This window comes from Pteropus alecto, unplaced genomic scaffold, assembly GCF_000325575.1.
Source record: "Pteropus alecto unplaced genomic scaffold, ASM32557v1 scaffold224, whole genome shotgun sequence".
Lineage (NCBI taxonomy): Eukaryota > Metazoa > Chordata > Mammalia > Chiroptera > Pteropodidae > Pteropus > Pteropus alecto.
This window is the reverse complement of record NW_006436289.1, coordinates 298670-313502: the sequence shown is the minus strand read 5'-3', so window position 1 is coordinate 313502 and position 14833 is coordinate 298670. Positions and strand designations below refer to the sequence as shown.

Here is a 14833-nt window from a genome sequence, read left to right as displayed (position 1 = left end):
ACTGGGGCAGCCTTCACTAATTCTTCCAAGTCCCTCTTGAAGAGAAATCTGGTGGAAAATCCAGACATTGTTTATACAGGGTGGGGAGACTTAAGAAGACCCACCTACCCAGATAGTGGGGGACCAGCCCTCCACACTGCCTGAGCCCCTCCTTTTCTTTCACAGGAGCTTCCTCCCCTGACCAGCCCTTATCTCTGAGGAGCCCTGGCTGGGGAAGGGGTGAGGCAGGCTGGACAGAACCTCAGTTTCTCCCCACCCAGAAAGACTACAGTTTGAGCCAAGCAGCAGATGTCTCAGGCACGTGGGTTCACAGACACGGCTCAAGCATCAGTTTCATCATCGGAAAGTGAGGTTCTCTGTGGCTGCTTGGCCCCAAGCAGAGGCTCACACTTTTGTTGGTGGTTTCTCTTCTGCCTTGGAGCCCGGCAATCCATTATCCGTATTGTCATTCCCAGAAGAACTCACAAGGCATTCCTTCCTGAAGAGGGAGAGAGGAGAGAAGGGCACTGGTGAGAAGAGAAGCAAGAGTAACAGATAAAATGTGGAGGCGGAGCCATGGCCCCTGCACCCAGCCCTTGTCCTGGCCTTCTGTAGAGCTAAGATAGCCAGAGGCCAAGTCACCTAACCTCTCTGCCTCAGTTTCCTCACTTATATAATGGATGTAACAATGACACCTTCTTTGGGGGGTTGCTGGGAAGAGTCAATGAGCATTTAGAATAGTGCCTGGCACATAGAAAGAATGCAATAAAGCTAGCCATCATCACCTAGTTGTCTCAACATGGCAGGAGCCAAAGGAACCAAGCATCGTTCCCAGGGGTCAGTGCTGAGGGGAAGCCAAACCAGGGTAATTCCCAGGCTGTGCCAACCCAGGAGAAGGGCCAGTGGGCAGTATGCTGAAGGCAAAAAGCTCCTCCCTCAGGTCCTTCTTCCCTGAGCTCATCATGACCAGAGGTAGAAGGAGCATGGATGGAGCACAGCAGGCAGGGGTTCTGACATCAAGAACAGCAGGCATGGGCAGGGAGGGGTGGAACAGGGAAGAAGGCAGCAGGAGGGAGAGATAGTTAGATGGGAAGACGCCGCCTCCAGTAGCATCACCACCCTGACTGCCCTGCACTATGGAATGATAAACTTAAATATATCCCACCTCAACAGCAGTGCCCAGCTCTCCAGAGAAGATCTGACTTTTATGTCACTCCCAGCTTTCTGCTGATGAAAACTTCCAAGGCTTTTCAAGGCAGCTGTTGCTAAACTACATCTTAGCCTCACCCTGGGCTTGTGTAGCCAGGTTTGAGGCTTTCAGGAAGGACTTGATAGTTTGTCCTCATCAATTTTGTCTTACGGGATTTAGTCCATAACTCAGCCTATCAAGATCCTTCTAGGTCCCAATTTTTTTCTCCAACACAATCACTAGGTTCCTGGAAATTTGGTAAATATATCATTCCTAGTGTAATTCAAGTCTTAATAATAGCAGTGAATAAGTAGAGTCCTGTAGCATACCACTGAAGATCTCTATTTAGATGGGTCTACCTATCGACCTGTCTATCATCTACCTCTCTGTATATATATACCTGGCACATAGACTATACCTAAGATATAGTCATCCCAGCCAATTTCTATTCACTTAACCATCCATATTTCTTTACCAAGAACCTAGTGGGTACCAGGCACTGTGTCAGACTAGTAGGGTGTACAATTCTCCATGATGCTTGCTCTCTGAAAACTTAGTTTTTTCAGGGAATGTGATATTAAATAAGTGACTGTTGATACAACGTGGTAAACAATAGGATTCGGGAGCGCTGTACCAAGGAAGAACTCAACTTAGGAAAGCTCCTTCTAGGAGTCAGGAAAGCTCTTTGGAAATGTCATCTAAGCCAAGACCAAGAAAGATGAGCAGAAAAAGAGGAAGGAGACATTCCAGGCAGAGAGAACCGCACCCATATGTGAAAGGCCAGAATTGATGATGAAATACTATCCAACACCTCACTTCTTCTCAGGAGGACATTCTATCTCTGCTGCTAATACAGGCTTTCCTCATCACTTCTTCTCAGGATCCTTCTCAGGCTTCGCTGGGGCCTGCCTCCCACTTCCAGCCTCTCCCCACCCAGTCCCTCTGGGAAGTGGGTGTGTGTCTGGAGAACAAAGCATGTTGTTTGTTGAGAGAGTGGGGGTGTCGTAGGGAGGAAGTCCCTCTGCTCACTATAGCCAGACCCTTTCTTCTGAAGGCCTCTGATCGTGCCAGGCCCTGCATGCCCTTGCCAGCTCCCCTGTAGTCAGAAGGAAAGTCAATCTCAGCCTGGACTCCCACGTCCCCAAGTATCTGTCCCCAACCCCTTTTGCAGGCTTTTCTCCCCTTCCTCCCTACGACACCCCACCTACTCTCTCAACAAACAAAATGCCTTGTTCTCCAGACACATACCCACTTACCAGACTTTCTGCCCTCTCTTTCGGTGGTTCCCCAATCTGGAACACCCTTCTCTTCACCCTCCCCAGGGCTCAAATTATATCTATCTTGCAAGGCCTACGACAAACATCCCTTTGGTCAAAAATCTTTCCCTGGTCTTCCACCATCTTCTGAAACCCCGCAGCATTCTATCACACCTCTTTTGGCACTGATCCTCTCTACGTTGTATTACATTTATTTGTGTACACATCCTTTACTTAAGGGCAGAATGCCATTCCTTCCAGAATTTCCTACAGCACCTAGCACAGTGCCTTATGCACAGTACCTCAAAAATAGGCACCCATAGAAAGAATAAATGTGTGAATTCTAGATATATCCCATGAATCAGTAGGGTGTGGTGACAATGGTATAAGTTTTGAAGCCAAAAAATCCAGGGTTCAAATTCCAGCTCTATCACTTACTAGCTGTGTGACCTTGGGCAAGTCACGTCACCACTCTAAGCCTCGCTTTGCTCAATTGTAAAATAAAAATTATGGATATTATATTCGAATGTCAGAAGACATATGATTAAGTATTTGATGAATTACAGGAACTGTTATTATCTGTAGCAGTCTCCTGATCCACGAGTGCCCTAGCCAAAAAAAGAAAAAAACTTCAGCCTACCTTGTTTTCAATGAACCCATGGTGGCACCCAAGAATCACTGTTTTGTTTTCTAGGTGCTTTTAAACCACATGTTGAATACTTTGTTCTCCAATTTTGCTCACCATCAATAGTAATATTGGTTATTAAAAACAGAATTTGGTCCTGCTCTATGTCCCTGGCCCCTCAGAAGATCTCTTAACCCCTCACAGCTCCTGGCCATGATGCAGGGAGACAACCCAAGAGTTAATCTCATTCAGTGCCTGGGATAAGGTGCCCAGTGGTTCCTCATTCCCTACCTCGAACACCCTTTACATCTTCTCTTCCTTCAGCCCTCTTACCAGTGTAATTTCTGCCCTTTCCTGCCTAATTCCCTCTTTACAACAAAGCAGAAAGAAGCAAACAGAAATAGAGCAATTCTCCCCTCTCTCATGCATCTCTCTATTACTATTACCTCTCAGGTCTAATGGCAGGCCTGCCTCATTTCATCTTTCTTGCTAAAGACACAACTTTCGACACATTTTCTCTGCTATGGCTTTGTTACAGTCCCAACTGCTGCTTTGAAACCTACCTGTTCTGGCAATTTTGGGCCTGGGGCTTGTACCCTCTGTGTCTCCCCATCTCCCCTTCCCTTTCCCATATCTATTTTTATATGTGAATTTATCCTATGGTTTTCTATGAGGCTGCATCAGCCTTTTAAAAATTGTTTTATCTACCCCATTTGAATTTTCAGGATTTCACAATAAAAGACTCCCATCTCCCTAAAGGATCTTTCTCTGGTTAAAAACAACAACAACAACAACAACAACAACAACAACAACAACAACAACAAACTTCCTAAATCCTTTAGTAGGACTTTGGTTTAGAGTGGTACAAGTAGAAAGAGAAAGGCTAATGGTATGGGCAGGAAGATAGTAGGATGAGGAAGAACGAGTGGTTTGCATTTATGTATTCAATGAATTCAACATATTCAATAAATACCTGTTGGGAGAATGAAGAAGAGGGAAGGAGATTAGTAGAGGGGAGGAGGGTTGCAAGAATAGGAAAGAGAGTGGTAGGATTAGGAAAACAGGATGAGATGAGGAGATGGATAGAAGGAGGAAGGCTGATGGGGGAGGAGATGATGGTTAAACAAAAGGATGCTGGGAACACCCACGAGATGAGAGTGGGTGGTGAGCTGGTGGGAGGAGAGAGCATGCCATGGAGTCAACTCACTTCTTCTCCTGAGTTTTCTTGAGGATGAAGGTGATGAGCTTCTTGACCAGCAAGATGAAGATGAGGAGCCCAATAACCCCGCCCACGACAGCCAGGATGATGAGTGTCACTGTGTTGTCCACTTCTTCCACTGCATGGCCAGAGTAGGGAGGGAGGGGGTAGACAAAAAGAGCAGGAGTCGCATGGAGCCAAGCACCGTGGTAGTCCAAGGTCTACACAGCCTTGAACCCCAGCATCTAAAACACGTCTACCCCAGGCCCCCAGCCCTCTCCAGGCCTTACAGCAGGAAGCAGAAGCTGGAACATGGCACCTACCAGGCTAAGGCAGCACACGAAGGGGCCTCTCTTCCCTTCCCCCTCCCCCCACATACCATCCCACAGACATACATGCAAGTTCTGAAATAATTCAGATTTAGGGTCCATAGTACTCAGGTTTGAGTCATGACTTGGCCCCCAGATTGCCACATGAGAATATCATTGCCTCTTTCTAGGTTTCCTTTCCCTGTACAGAAAAAATTAAGGCTGTTCCTATGATATCTCTCATGTGGTAGGAAGACTTTGGAGTCACATAGTCTAGATTTTAACTATAGGATTTCAGCTGTGACTAACAAACTGACAACCTTGAGCAGGTCATTTAACCTTTGTAGCCTCTGTTTCCTCATCTAAAAACTGAACTGACTTCTTTGCAAACCTGCTCCACTCACCATCTCTCCCATCTCTGTTCAAAAAACTCCATCCTTCTAGTTTCTCTGACCAAAATCCTTAGAGTCATTCTTGACTTCTCTCTTTTTCTCAAACACCATATCCAATCCACTTGAGAATCCCAATGGCCCTAACTTTAAAAAATTCCAGAATCTGACCTCTCACCACCACTCTTGCCCAGATATAACGCCAGTAACTCTTGAAAGTGTAAAGTGAAAGAAAACAGTCTACAGTCATGCCATCCTGAACACGCCCAATCCTGTCTGATCTCGGAAGCTAAGCAGGGTCGGGCCTAGTTAATACTTGGATGGGAGACCACCCAGGAAGACCGGGTGCTGTAGGTGGAAGAGAAGAGAAGAGAAGAGAAGAGAAGAGAAGAGAAGAGAAGAGAAGAGAAGAGAAGAGAAGAGAAGAGAAGAGAAGAGAAGAGAAGAGAAGAGAAGAGAAGAGAAGAAAAGGAAAGAGAAAAGAAAAAGAAAACACCAGTATGGTCCATTTTATCATTCCGTTGTAACACTGAGTTGGGTATCCCTAGTCATTTCCACTCCTCTGCCCTTGTCTCAGCCCCCACTGCATACATTTATCAACCACTTGAAGGAAGATGGTAGCCTGGTGCTGAAGATCTTTCTCCTTGGGATTCTTCACATGACAAGTGTATTTGCCTGTGTCACTGAAATCCAGATCTTTTAGCAGAATGGAGATGTTGTTCATCTTCTCCTTAGTGGAGCCCTCCAGAGTGATGCGGTCATCATTTTTCAAATGTACCTTGGGGTCAGACTTCTCATTCTTCACAGTTGCATTTATGAGCTAGGAGATAGAGGGAGGAAGAGGAAGTGGACAAGAAAGAATCAGAGTTCTTGGAGGTCATGACATCACTTCATCTCACTCCCTGAATGCCTGTTTTGTCCCAGCCAGGAAGAGCCTGTGGTCAGAGGTACTCTCTCCCTCTTCCTTTCCTTCCAGTATTGATAGTTCTGCCTGTCTAACCTGAATTTTGCCTGCTTCAGACTAATTTGGTGTTAGTCTGATCTACATCCCAGGGAGATCTCTTTTATTGAGATCTCAATATTGAGATCTCAAGATCTCAATAAAAGAGATCTCCCTGGGATGTAGCACAGCTCTTAATGCTTTCTTCATAAAAGCCTTTTATAATGAATCCTGGAAATACCACACTTGTTTCCCTCTGTCACTCCACAGACTTTGCTGACATATGTACCCTGTCCATGTGAATTCTGGCCCTCGATCAAGACCTGGATCAATCCTACAGCACTATCTGTCAGCACCCTCTAAATTCAGCTTTTAACTATACCCAGAGTTGGTCACTTGTGGCTTCCTTATATTTGTTTCAGGTCCCCTGCTAGATTGCAGAATGACTCCTCAATAAACACCTGTTGATTGATCTACCCTCACCACAGCCCTGTGTATGCTCTTGCTGATCTAGTTCTCTTCTCAGCTTCCTCTCCTTTCTTTCCAAGTCTTGTTTCACAGCCCTTCTCCCATTTAGACCTTTCTCATTCCCTCTCTCCAAGCCTTCCAAAGGTCCTTCTCATTCCTGTTTTTAAAATTAAATTATTAATTTTTACACATGCAATCCAAATTTCAGGTATCTCTACACACCAGAGGACTCTAGCCAAGAATTCCAACAGATCCCAGATTCTGGCAACATGATCTAAGTCTCCATTTCACTTAGATCTTTCTAGATAAGCTCTGCAACGAATACTGGGAGAAAGGATGACAAAAGGTGAGTTCTGGGGACCATCGCAGTGGGGTCAGTCCGGAAGGGACCAGAGTCGAGGATGAAGACAGGGGTGAAGTGACAGGGAAGAAAGGAGGATCTAATCTGTCCTGTCCCTTCCCCCACTACTTACAATCTTGAATGTATCACTACCGTTGTAGGACCACCAGAAGCCAAGGTCACGGAAGCCAAAGCAGCTGGAGAAGGTGCAGGGCAGCAGGATCTCCGTGCCGTTGACGGCGTAGATGGTGGTGGCCTTTCCCACAGACACCTCCAGCGACAGGGACACGGGGAGCAGGAAGAGACCTGTGTGAGGGGCCACCACCTCCCTTAATAAAAACCCCTCCAGAACCTCCATGCTGGAGCTTTAGAAGGGGAGTCTCAGGCAGGGCGGGGTGGCTTAGCCAGACAGAGAGGTCTCAGGTCACCCTCAGTGTCAGCTTCGGAAAGATGGTTCTCTTTACTTCAATTGACACAACCTGAGCCACCCACCATAATTTTCTCCATTTCTCTCTCCTTCGCTTAGGAGATTGAATTCTGAGCCAGTTAGCAGCCCTTGTGGCACTCTAATTGACCACCAGGGGTCACCCCAACCCAAGGAAACGAGACCCTTGCCTTGGTGCCGCGAGTCCGCACCCTCTACCCTGCGGGTTCAGCTCTTGAAAATGCCACCCCTACCCTACCCCAAGTGCAGGACGGGCTCCTTCAATTTGCCTTGGGAATTTCCCCCTAGAACAGTGTTTGGCCTCCTCGTTACATTTTAAGGATTGGCGGGGTGCCCGCGGAGTGGGATTCCATATGGTGAAGAAGAGAAAACTGCAGCCGCAGTTCCGGAACACTGCCCCGCGGCTGTCATCACTGAGCCCTGGAGACTCCTATGGGCCTCGAGGGGCGGAGAGGCAGAGGGATACTCTGGATGGACCTTGCTTGGCTATCTGAGTCCAATGCCCTCTGGCCCCCGAACGGGACCCTCAGAACAGAAGGAACAGGCCAGAATGGAGTAGGCGGTGAGGGATATGGAAATGGGGCAGGTCTCAGCACTGAGCAGCAGCGAGGGCGGAACGACTAAAGCAATCAAGGAGAGAAAGTAAGAGGGCGGAAGACACATTGGAGAGGCAAATTCCCGACAACTCGAATGCAAGCAAGTGGGAAATGGCACCAGGAGGGCACTGGACCCACAGTCCCGTCCTGGGCCGGAATAGCCGGCCTTCCCCGCACCACACAGCCCCACGCGGACTCCCCATCTTGGAAAAGTCCCCAAAGTGCCCACCTTCCCCACCACCTACCCACCCACCGGCCACATCCACTTTCTACACGTCAAAGGATTCCCGTCTTTGGGGCAAGTGGAAATCATGAGTTTCTACTCATGGCCTCTGGGACCCACCTCATGAGTCCTTATAAGAAGACCTGACCCTCTTCCTGTCCTGCAGAATCCTTGAGAAAGTCCCACTGTTACCCCAAGGTCATGAGGAAGAGGGGGTCTGAATTGGATGCCACCTCTCCTTGCTCTAGATGAAATGGTACTTGGGGTCACCCCAGGTGAGGACTTAGAGGGGGCCCTACTCAGGTTCCCAGTGACCCCTGAGAATAACACATTTCCTGGACCCAGATCCTTACTAAGTGCTGCAGGTGGGTGATCTCATTTCATTTTCACTTCATAACTACAAGGTGGGTGTTACTAATCACATTTTACAGGTGGAAAAATTGAGCAAAGCATCTTGCCCAAAGCTTTACAACTTCTAGGGGTAGTTAAAATCTGAAATGGGGTCTGACTTAGAGACTTGTCGGCAGTTGAGAGCAGCCGCCTGGCTGTATTACCTCCTACCCCAAAGTTTCCCTGGCAGCTCTTTCTAGACCGCAGCTTTTCTCAACTACTTGGACCTCCAGTCTGGCATTCCCACGAATGTCAGACCTAAAGGACCCAGACTGATCCATTAATCCCACTGTCTTATTTTAGAGACAGGACAACCAAGGCCTCAAATGGGAGGAGACTTGGCTCAGCTGACTAGGTTCAGAGGCTGGGCTGATTGAGAACCCCTCTCAGCCCTAGTCAACTTCCAGCTCTGCAGGCAATTCCCAGAACTGTTCTCATTCTCAAGACAGCCAGGGTTAGTCTTTCTTTTAAAGGTCACCAACTTTGCTCTTTCTCCCAATCCTCACTTTCAAGGAAGGATCTCTTTTGTCTAACTTTGTTCCTTCATGGTGCATCATAAACCAGTTTCCTCTTGTTTTGCTCACATGAGATAACGATGCATAGTGCACCTGAGCAATGCCTCAAAGATTGCTGGCAGCCTGTCTTCTGCTCTCAGGGCTCCCCTCAGCTTTTCATGTCCCCTTAGCTTCTGAAGGCAAAGTGGAGTGCTCTCACTTGGAAGCTCAGAAATAACATCCCATGGTCCAGAAACCCAATCATGACCCCTACCACTGTTGAAAATAGCTGATACAGTAAGTCCTCACTTCATATTGTTGATAGGTTCTGTGACTTTAAGCAAAACGGTGTATAACAAAACCAACTCTGCCATAGGCCAATTGATATAAACAAGGGTTAAATTCCTATGGCAGCTCATCAACATTGTTTCAAAACGACATTGAATGAAATGACATAGTTTGAGAAACTGATGTATGTATTTATTGAGCATTTAATCCTCACATCCACACTATGAGTGATGTACTATAATAGCTCCATATTATAGATGAGACAACTGAACATACAGAGGTTAAGTGTTTTGCCTAAAGTCAACAAGAGATATTTCTATCATCCCAAAGCCCCAAAGCAAGAAAAGACTTCCTGACATCTCAATATAGCAGGTTTTGCCCACCAGGGTTCCAATTAGTGTTCAGGAGGTTTTTTTCAATTATCCATCATTCTTAGGGCAGCTCCTGTGTGCCAGGAATTGTTCTAGAGCAGTGGCTTTCAAACTTGAGAGAGCATCAGAATCGCCAGAAGGGCAATTATAGATAGTTTGGCCCCACCTCTGGAGTTTCTGATTCAGGAGCTCTAGAGAGAAGCCTGAGAATTTGCCTTTCTAAAATATTCCCAGGAATGCTGTGGTCAGCATGACACTTTGAGAACCACTGTGCTAGAGGATTTATACATATTAACCCCAACTTTTATTAGAACAACAAAAGGTAAGTATAATTTTTCTCATTTTACAGATGACGAAAATTGAGGTTCAGAGAGGCTAGTAATTTGCCCAAGGCCTCAAAATAAATGGTGAATCTGAGTATTTACTATAAGATAGGATAAGCACTTTATAATACACTATCTCATTTAATCTTCATGCTAATCCTATGAGGTAGTTATTATTTTTACACCCAATATATAAAATGAAGAAACAGACTCAGAGATTACTTGCTCAAGGCCACACACCCAGGGAGTGGCATAAGCAGTATTCAGACTCTATGAAGGTCACTCTCCAAGAGAACAGTTCTGTCAGGGCTAGGTCTCTTTAGCATTCCTGGTTTTCCTTTCACCTCTGTCCTGCCCCACCCCATCCCCACGCCCTCCCATCCAAGGTCTAGGAACAGGAGCCAGACACAAGATTCCATCCTTCAGCCTACAAGATGACCTGGTCAGAGATCCCAGCCCTACTTCTCATCCCCTTCTCCATTGCCCCTCAAACCAAGGAATATATGCAGAGCTGTGACAGGGAAGCTCTCGGGAGAAGGCAGCTTTCTGATAACTACAGGCCTCCCTCAGGGCCCAAGCCCATGCTCTCAGGAGCGCCACAGTTCCAGCCTCCAGTGCTGACTGGCACCCCTGCCTAGGAACTGGGATCCTGGGGAAGATGAAGGGAACTCAAGTCAGAGCCAAATATCCACCCTGTCCCCAGCCAGAATGGTATATCCAAGAGCACCAAAGATACACATCAAAAGTGAAATATTTTTGACTGCTTTAAATAGAAGCAGGAAAAAAAAGAGTCTAGAACAGAGGAGAAAACTATTTCCTTAAGGTCTGGCTAATAATGACAGTGCACATTTCTACCTGATTTGTGTGTTCCTATGTGGATGACTTTACTAAGCTCAGCTCCAACTCCCAGAGTGAAGCACTGCCATTCCCTTTGTCTGAAAGGGACAAAGGAAAGGCAGAGATGCTTCCAAGAGCCTTGCCCAAGTTAAGGCATCAGAGATGGCGAGAAAGCTTGGCCTCTCCCCTGCACACCCTCATGCTCTCTCAAGTTTGAAAGCCACTGCTCTAGAACAATTCCTGGCACACAGGAGCTGACCTAAGAATGATGGGGAAGCCCTGCCTGCTATGTCTGGGAGGCTGTGCATGGGAAAGCCCGGGAGCCTGTCTCCTGCTGCTTCACCTCTGAGGCTGTGCTGGAGGGAAAGGAGGGAGCATGGGAAGGTGTGGATCCACTAGAAGCCCCTGAAGCAGTGCTTCAGTGAGATGACCAAGCCAGGAGAAGACTCTGCCTGCTGACCTTGAAAAAGTCAGAGATGCCACATCCAGTGTGCACATCCCCTAACTATAGATGGCTGTCTTTCCTTCCTCCCCACTTTGGTATGAAGTCAAAACATGAGATTATAAAACACAAGAAGGGCTTCAGTGAGTCGATCCTTCTGACCTAGGCACTCTGCAGGTAGAGAGGGATAGTGATTGAAAGAAAGGAGGGCTACAGGGCTGGCCTCCAGCACAGGCCTGGATGTAACCAGGGTACCCCTAGCTTAATGACCAGTGTGAGCCAAGGATGTCTCCAGGCCATTCACACATTGTTTTATACTTCCACCCTTTACCACCTCTTGGAGGTAATTATTTCCATGTGGTTGGTTATTTCCCTGAGTAAAGAAGGACTTTCTTTGCTTTTTCCAAACATAACTCTTTAAAATTCCAAGGTGTGCATGTGTTTGGGATCGGAGTCTTGTTTCTGGCATTGTGGGAATGTTGAACACATCGTCTTCATGAGCCTGTGGGATTCCATCCTGAACCATGAAGCTTTGCCTTTGCTCACTAAAAGGCCCTAACCATTTGGCCACTTTCAGAGCATCCATTTTATTTGCCATTCTCTGAAGTCTTCAGCCCACTCCCACCCTCATCTGGGTGCTACAGTTTTGTCTGCAGATTTACTCAGTACTCTCAACTTTTATTAAAGCAAAAACGTATTCAGTACATGCAAATATTATTATCAAATATTCTTTCCAACAGGAATCTAAGAGCTACCATCATATATTCCGAGGCAAATGCCAAAACATGAAATGGTCTGCCACGTTTTCCTATACCCAGGCATCAGTCACAACCGCCCAGCATGAGTGAGGAAAGAGGGACAGGGTGTGCCCACTCTGTTTAGCTCCAAAAGGCTCGACTGACTTTAATAGGGAAGCTGATTCCCTCTGACCCTGGAAGAGTCAGATAGGCTCAAAGTTAGAGCGAGGAGGCAGAAAGTGGGCTGAGGCCAGCAGGAGGAGAACCCTCTTGGGTTACAGGCCCTAGAGGCTAATGGAGACAGGGCTGGGCCAAGCAAGGCCCCTGGGCCCAGAGACAAAGGAAAGATTTCAGCTCCCTCTTCCTAGGCAACCTGCCGGCTTCCTGCCCACCCCCAGGAGCTTTGCCAGGATAGAAGCATGCCCCTGAGACAGCATGGGATGCTCAACAAAACCAGCTCTGCAAACAAGTCCAAGCAGTGTGCCCATCCCTCCTCTGGCAGGCCACAGAAAAGGTGTGTTGGCAGGGCCAGCCCATGGCTTATGCAGAGATCTCTAGACTCTCGGCAACAGGGAAAATTGGGAGAATCTGTGCCCAAGGTCTACCTGTCTTGCTGATCCCACCAAGAGGTGGCCGGTCATAAGGGTTTTGGGATGCCCCACAGGCCTGCATTTCCAGAAAAAGAATTAGTCACTGGTTCTAGATTCAAACCCGGGGTCTTTCTCCACTTCTTGCCTTCCTGTCCTTTTCTCTATGAACTCCTTACTTACCCTTTCCTTTTCTTTTTTCTGAGTGGGATTGAGCACCCCCTCTTTAATTGCCTTCTCATTAAACAAGCCCTTAATAAGTACATACCAAGGAAAAGAGGGTTGTGCAACATAGCACCCTCACAAGTGATAATTAAACACAGATCACAGCAATTAAGCAAATCGTGGAACAAGGAAGGGGTGGGCAGGACAGCTATATTACCAGTTATATGCTTAGGAAGGGACTGGCACCCACATAAACCTCAACTGCAATACTACAGCCTTGGAAACTTCTTCTCAATTAAGAAAAGGGTATCTTGTTGGGTTATCATAATCACTTTAGTCTCAGTCTGTAAGACAGTTTGATATGGAGAAAGGGACTGGAGGGGTAGAGGGCTCCTGGGAGATTACCCCTCCATTCCCAGTCCCCACAGTTCTGAGAACAATAGCTCTGCCCCACCCCCAGCCTCTATTCCTCCATGCCCATGCCCCAGATCTTCTCTCATTCTTTAGCCCGTCAGCACAATCCCTGCTGACCTTCTCCGCACCAGACTTTGGTTAATTGGGAGGCAAGTTAGTATGAGAGACCTGAATCCTGTCCCACTTGACTATCAATTGGCTATGCATGGTTGGGCAAGTCACCTTCCCTCTCTGGACCACGGTTTCTTCATCCTCAGGGTAGCTCTGTGCTATGGTTTCCAAAGTTCCTGCCAGCTCCGATGCTGCCAGGGAGTATCTCCAATTGGCTGTCCAGTTGTCCCCACTTCTCCCTACTTGACTTACAGCAAGGATGTCATCTGTGTCCCAAGCTCGGGGCAATGCCACTGTGAGGGCTCAGCAGTGGCTGTCTGGGCAAGGTCCAAGGAAGGACCCTGGTCACATTTCCTCTGCAAACTAGAGGGGCAGGGGTCAGAGCAGGTGGGGCCAGTTCTGGAGCCTGCTTCTCTCTCCCCTACAAATCACTCTGCTTTCTCCTGAGCTCCCAGAACGTAGCTCAGGGTTTCATCCAAACCTGCTGCAGTGGGCCCTGCCCCTACCTGGTCTACCAGCCGCCCAGTCCTCAGAGGTGGTGGGAGCTTCCACCTGGAGAAAAGTACCCAGACTCTGCCTGCAATTCCCCCGACACACACACACACACACACACACACACACACACACACACACACACACACACAGTGTACAGTGTGGTTTCCCACATAAGACTGGTTTTATGAATATTCTAACAGCCCAGGCACTAGCATCCACCATCCAACCAGGCAGCAGGTGGTGTTGATAAATGGGCTAGTTAAATAATTGTATGAGTTTGAATTCCCCAGTAACCCTTACCCCTGCCATGGTCACAGTGGGAACCTGGGCTAATCAGAGATGAGATGAGGGAGAGCTAGTGTGGAATGGCACTGTGTCCACCCAATGAGGAAGGGCCTGGGGTCTCTCAGAGGCCCACTTCACTAGGGTCACCATGAAACCAGCTGTGCCAAAAGTATCAGAGAAAACACCAGTGTCTCCTATTTAGCTTTAGGGCTGTAACTAAATCAGTGCCTCCTGAGTGAAAGAAATACGCTATCCCCCATCCACCGCCAGGTGCCAACATGACAGGTTTGCATAGTTTGCATTTGCAGAAACATCAGTAACTGCCCTTAAAGGTTGATGTCTTCCTCTTTTCAGCATAATTGTCTACATCGTGTGCCTAACCCAATGGGGGTAACTGCCAAAAGCCAAATCTGACCAATATAAACAGGAAGAGGTGCAGGTGCCAGAGACAGAGTTGGTTGACACTGAAATCCATCTATGATTTATGAGATTACATTCTGGACTAATAAATACCGTTCTCTAATCTCTTGTTTGACACTTAAAACTACCATGTGCATAGTCATAGATATTAATACTCTGTTCCTTCTGTGTCCTCTGGATGTGTCTTCTTAGTTTTCATATTCATCCCCAAAATGAAGAGCCAGAAGCAGGTTAAACAGGAATCCCTTTGTAAGAGAGACAAAATCCTTCCTAAAATGGGGCTTGACCCATCTTCCAAGTCCCTCCAAGCCCTTCCAGGCCTTACTGTGGAGCTGCTGGGAAGGCAGTGGGCACTGGAGAAGGTAGCGGGGCAGAGGAACCAAACAGGAAAAGGTCCAAGAGGAGCGTGTCCCCCTCCCCCACTGGTGCATGTCCGATGCCTGGGTAATAAGCATCCAAGTTGCAAACAGCTCTAGGCTGGGATAGAAACCACCGTCCCAATAATCACGTGCACCCCA

The 14833-nt window shown here is 47.5% G+C and overlaps 1 protein-coding gene and 1 pseudogene across 1 annotated transcript in view; one reads left to right on the top strand and one right to left on the bottom strand.

The window, feature by feature from the left end:
• Positions 1–380: 380 nt before the first annotated feature.
• Positions 381–14833, bottom strand: part of SCN4B (sodium voltage-gated channel beta subunit 4) — a 15027-nt gene continuing 574 nt past the window's right edge. Inside the window, exons 2-5 of the mRNA XM_006912767.2 lie at positions 6826–6998; positions 5536–5764; positions 4257–4386; positions 381–478 (exon numbers count right to left, since the gene is read on the bottom strand). Coding sequence (XP_006912829.1) covers positions 385–478; positions 4257–4386; positions 5536–5764; positions 6826–6998 — 626 coding nt within the window. The 3' untranslated portion in view covers positions 381–384. The remainder of the gene's footprint in view (positions 479–4256; positions 4387–5535; positions 5765–6825; positions 6999–14833) is intronic.
• On the top strand, positions 5183–5301 carry LOC112480465 (annotated as a pseudogene).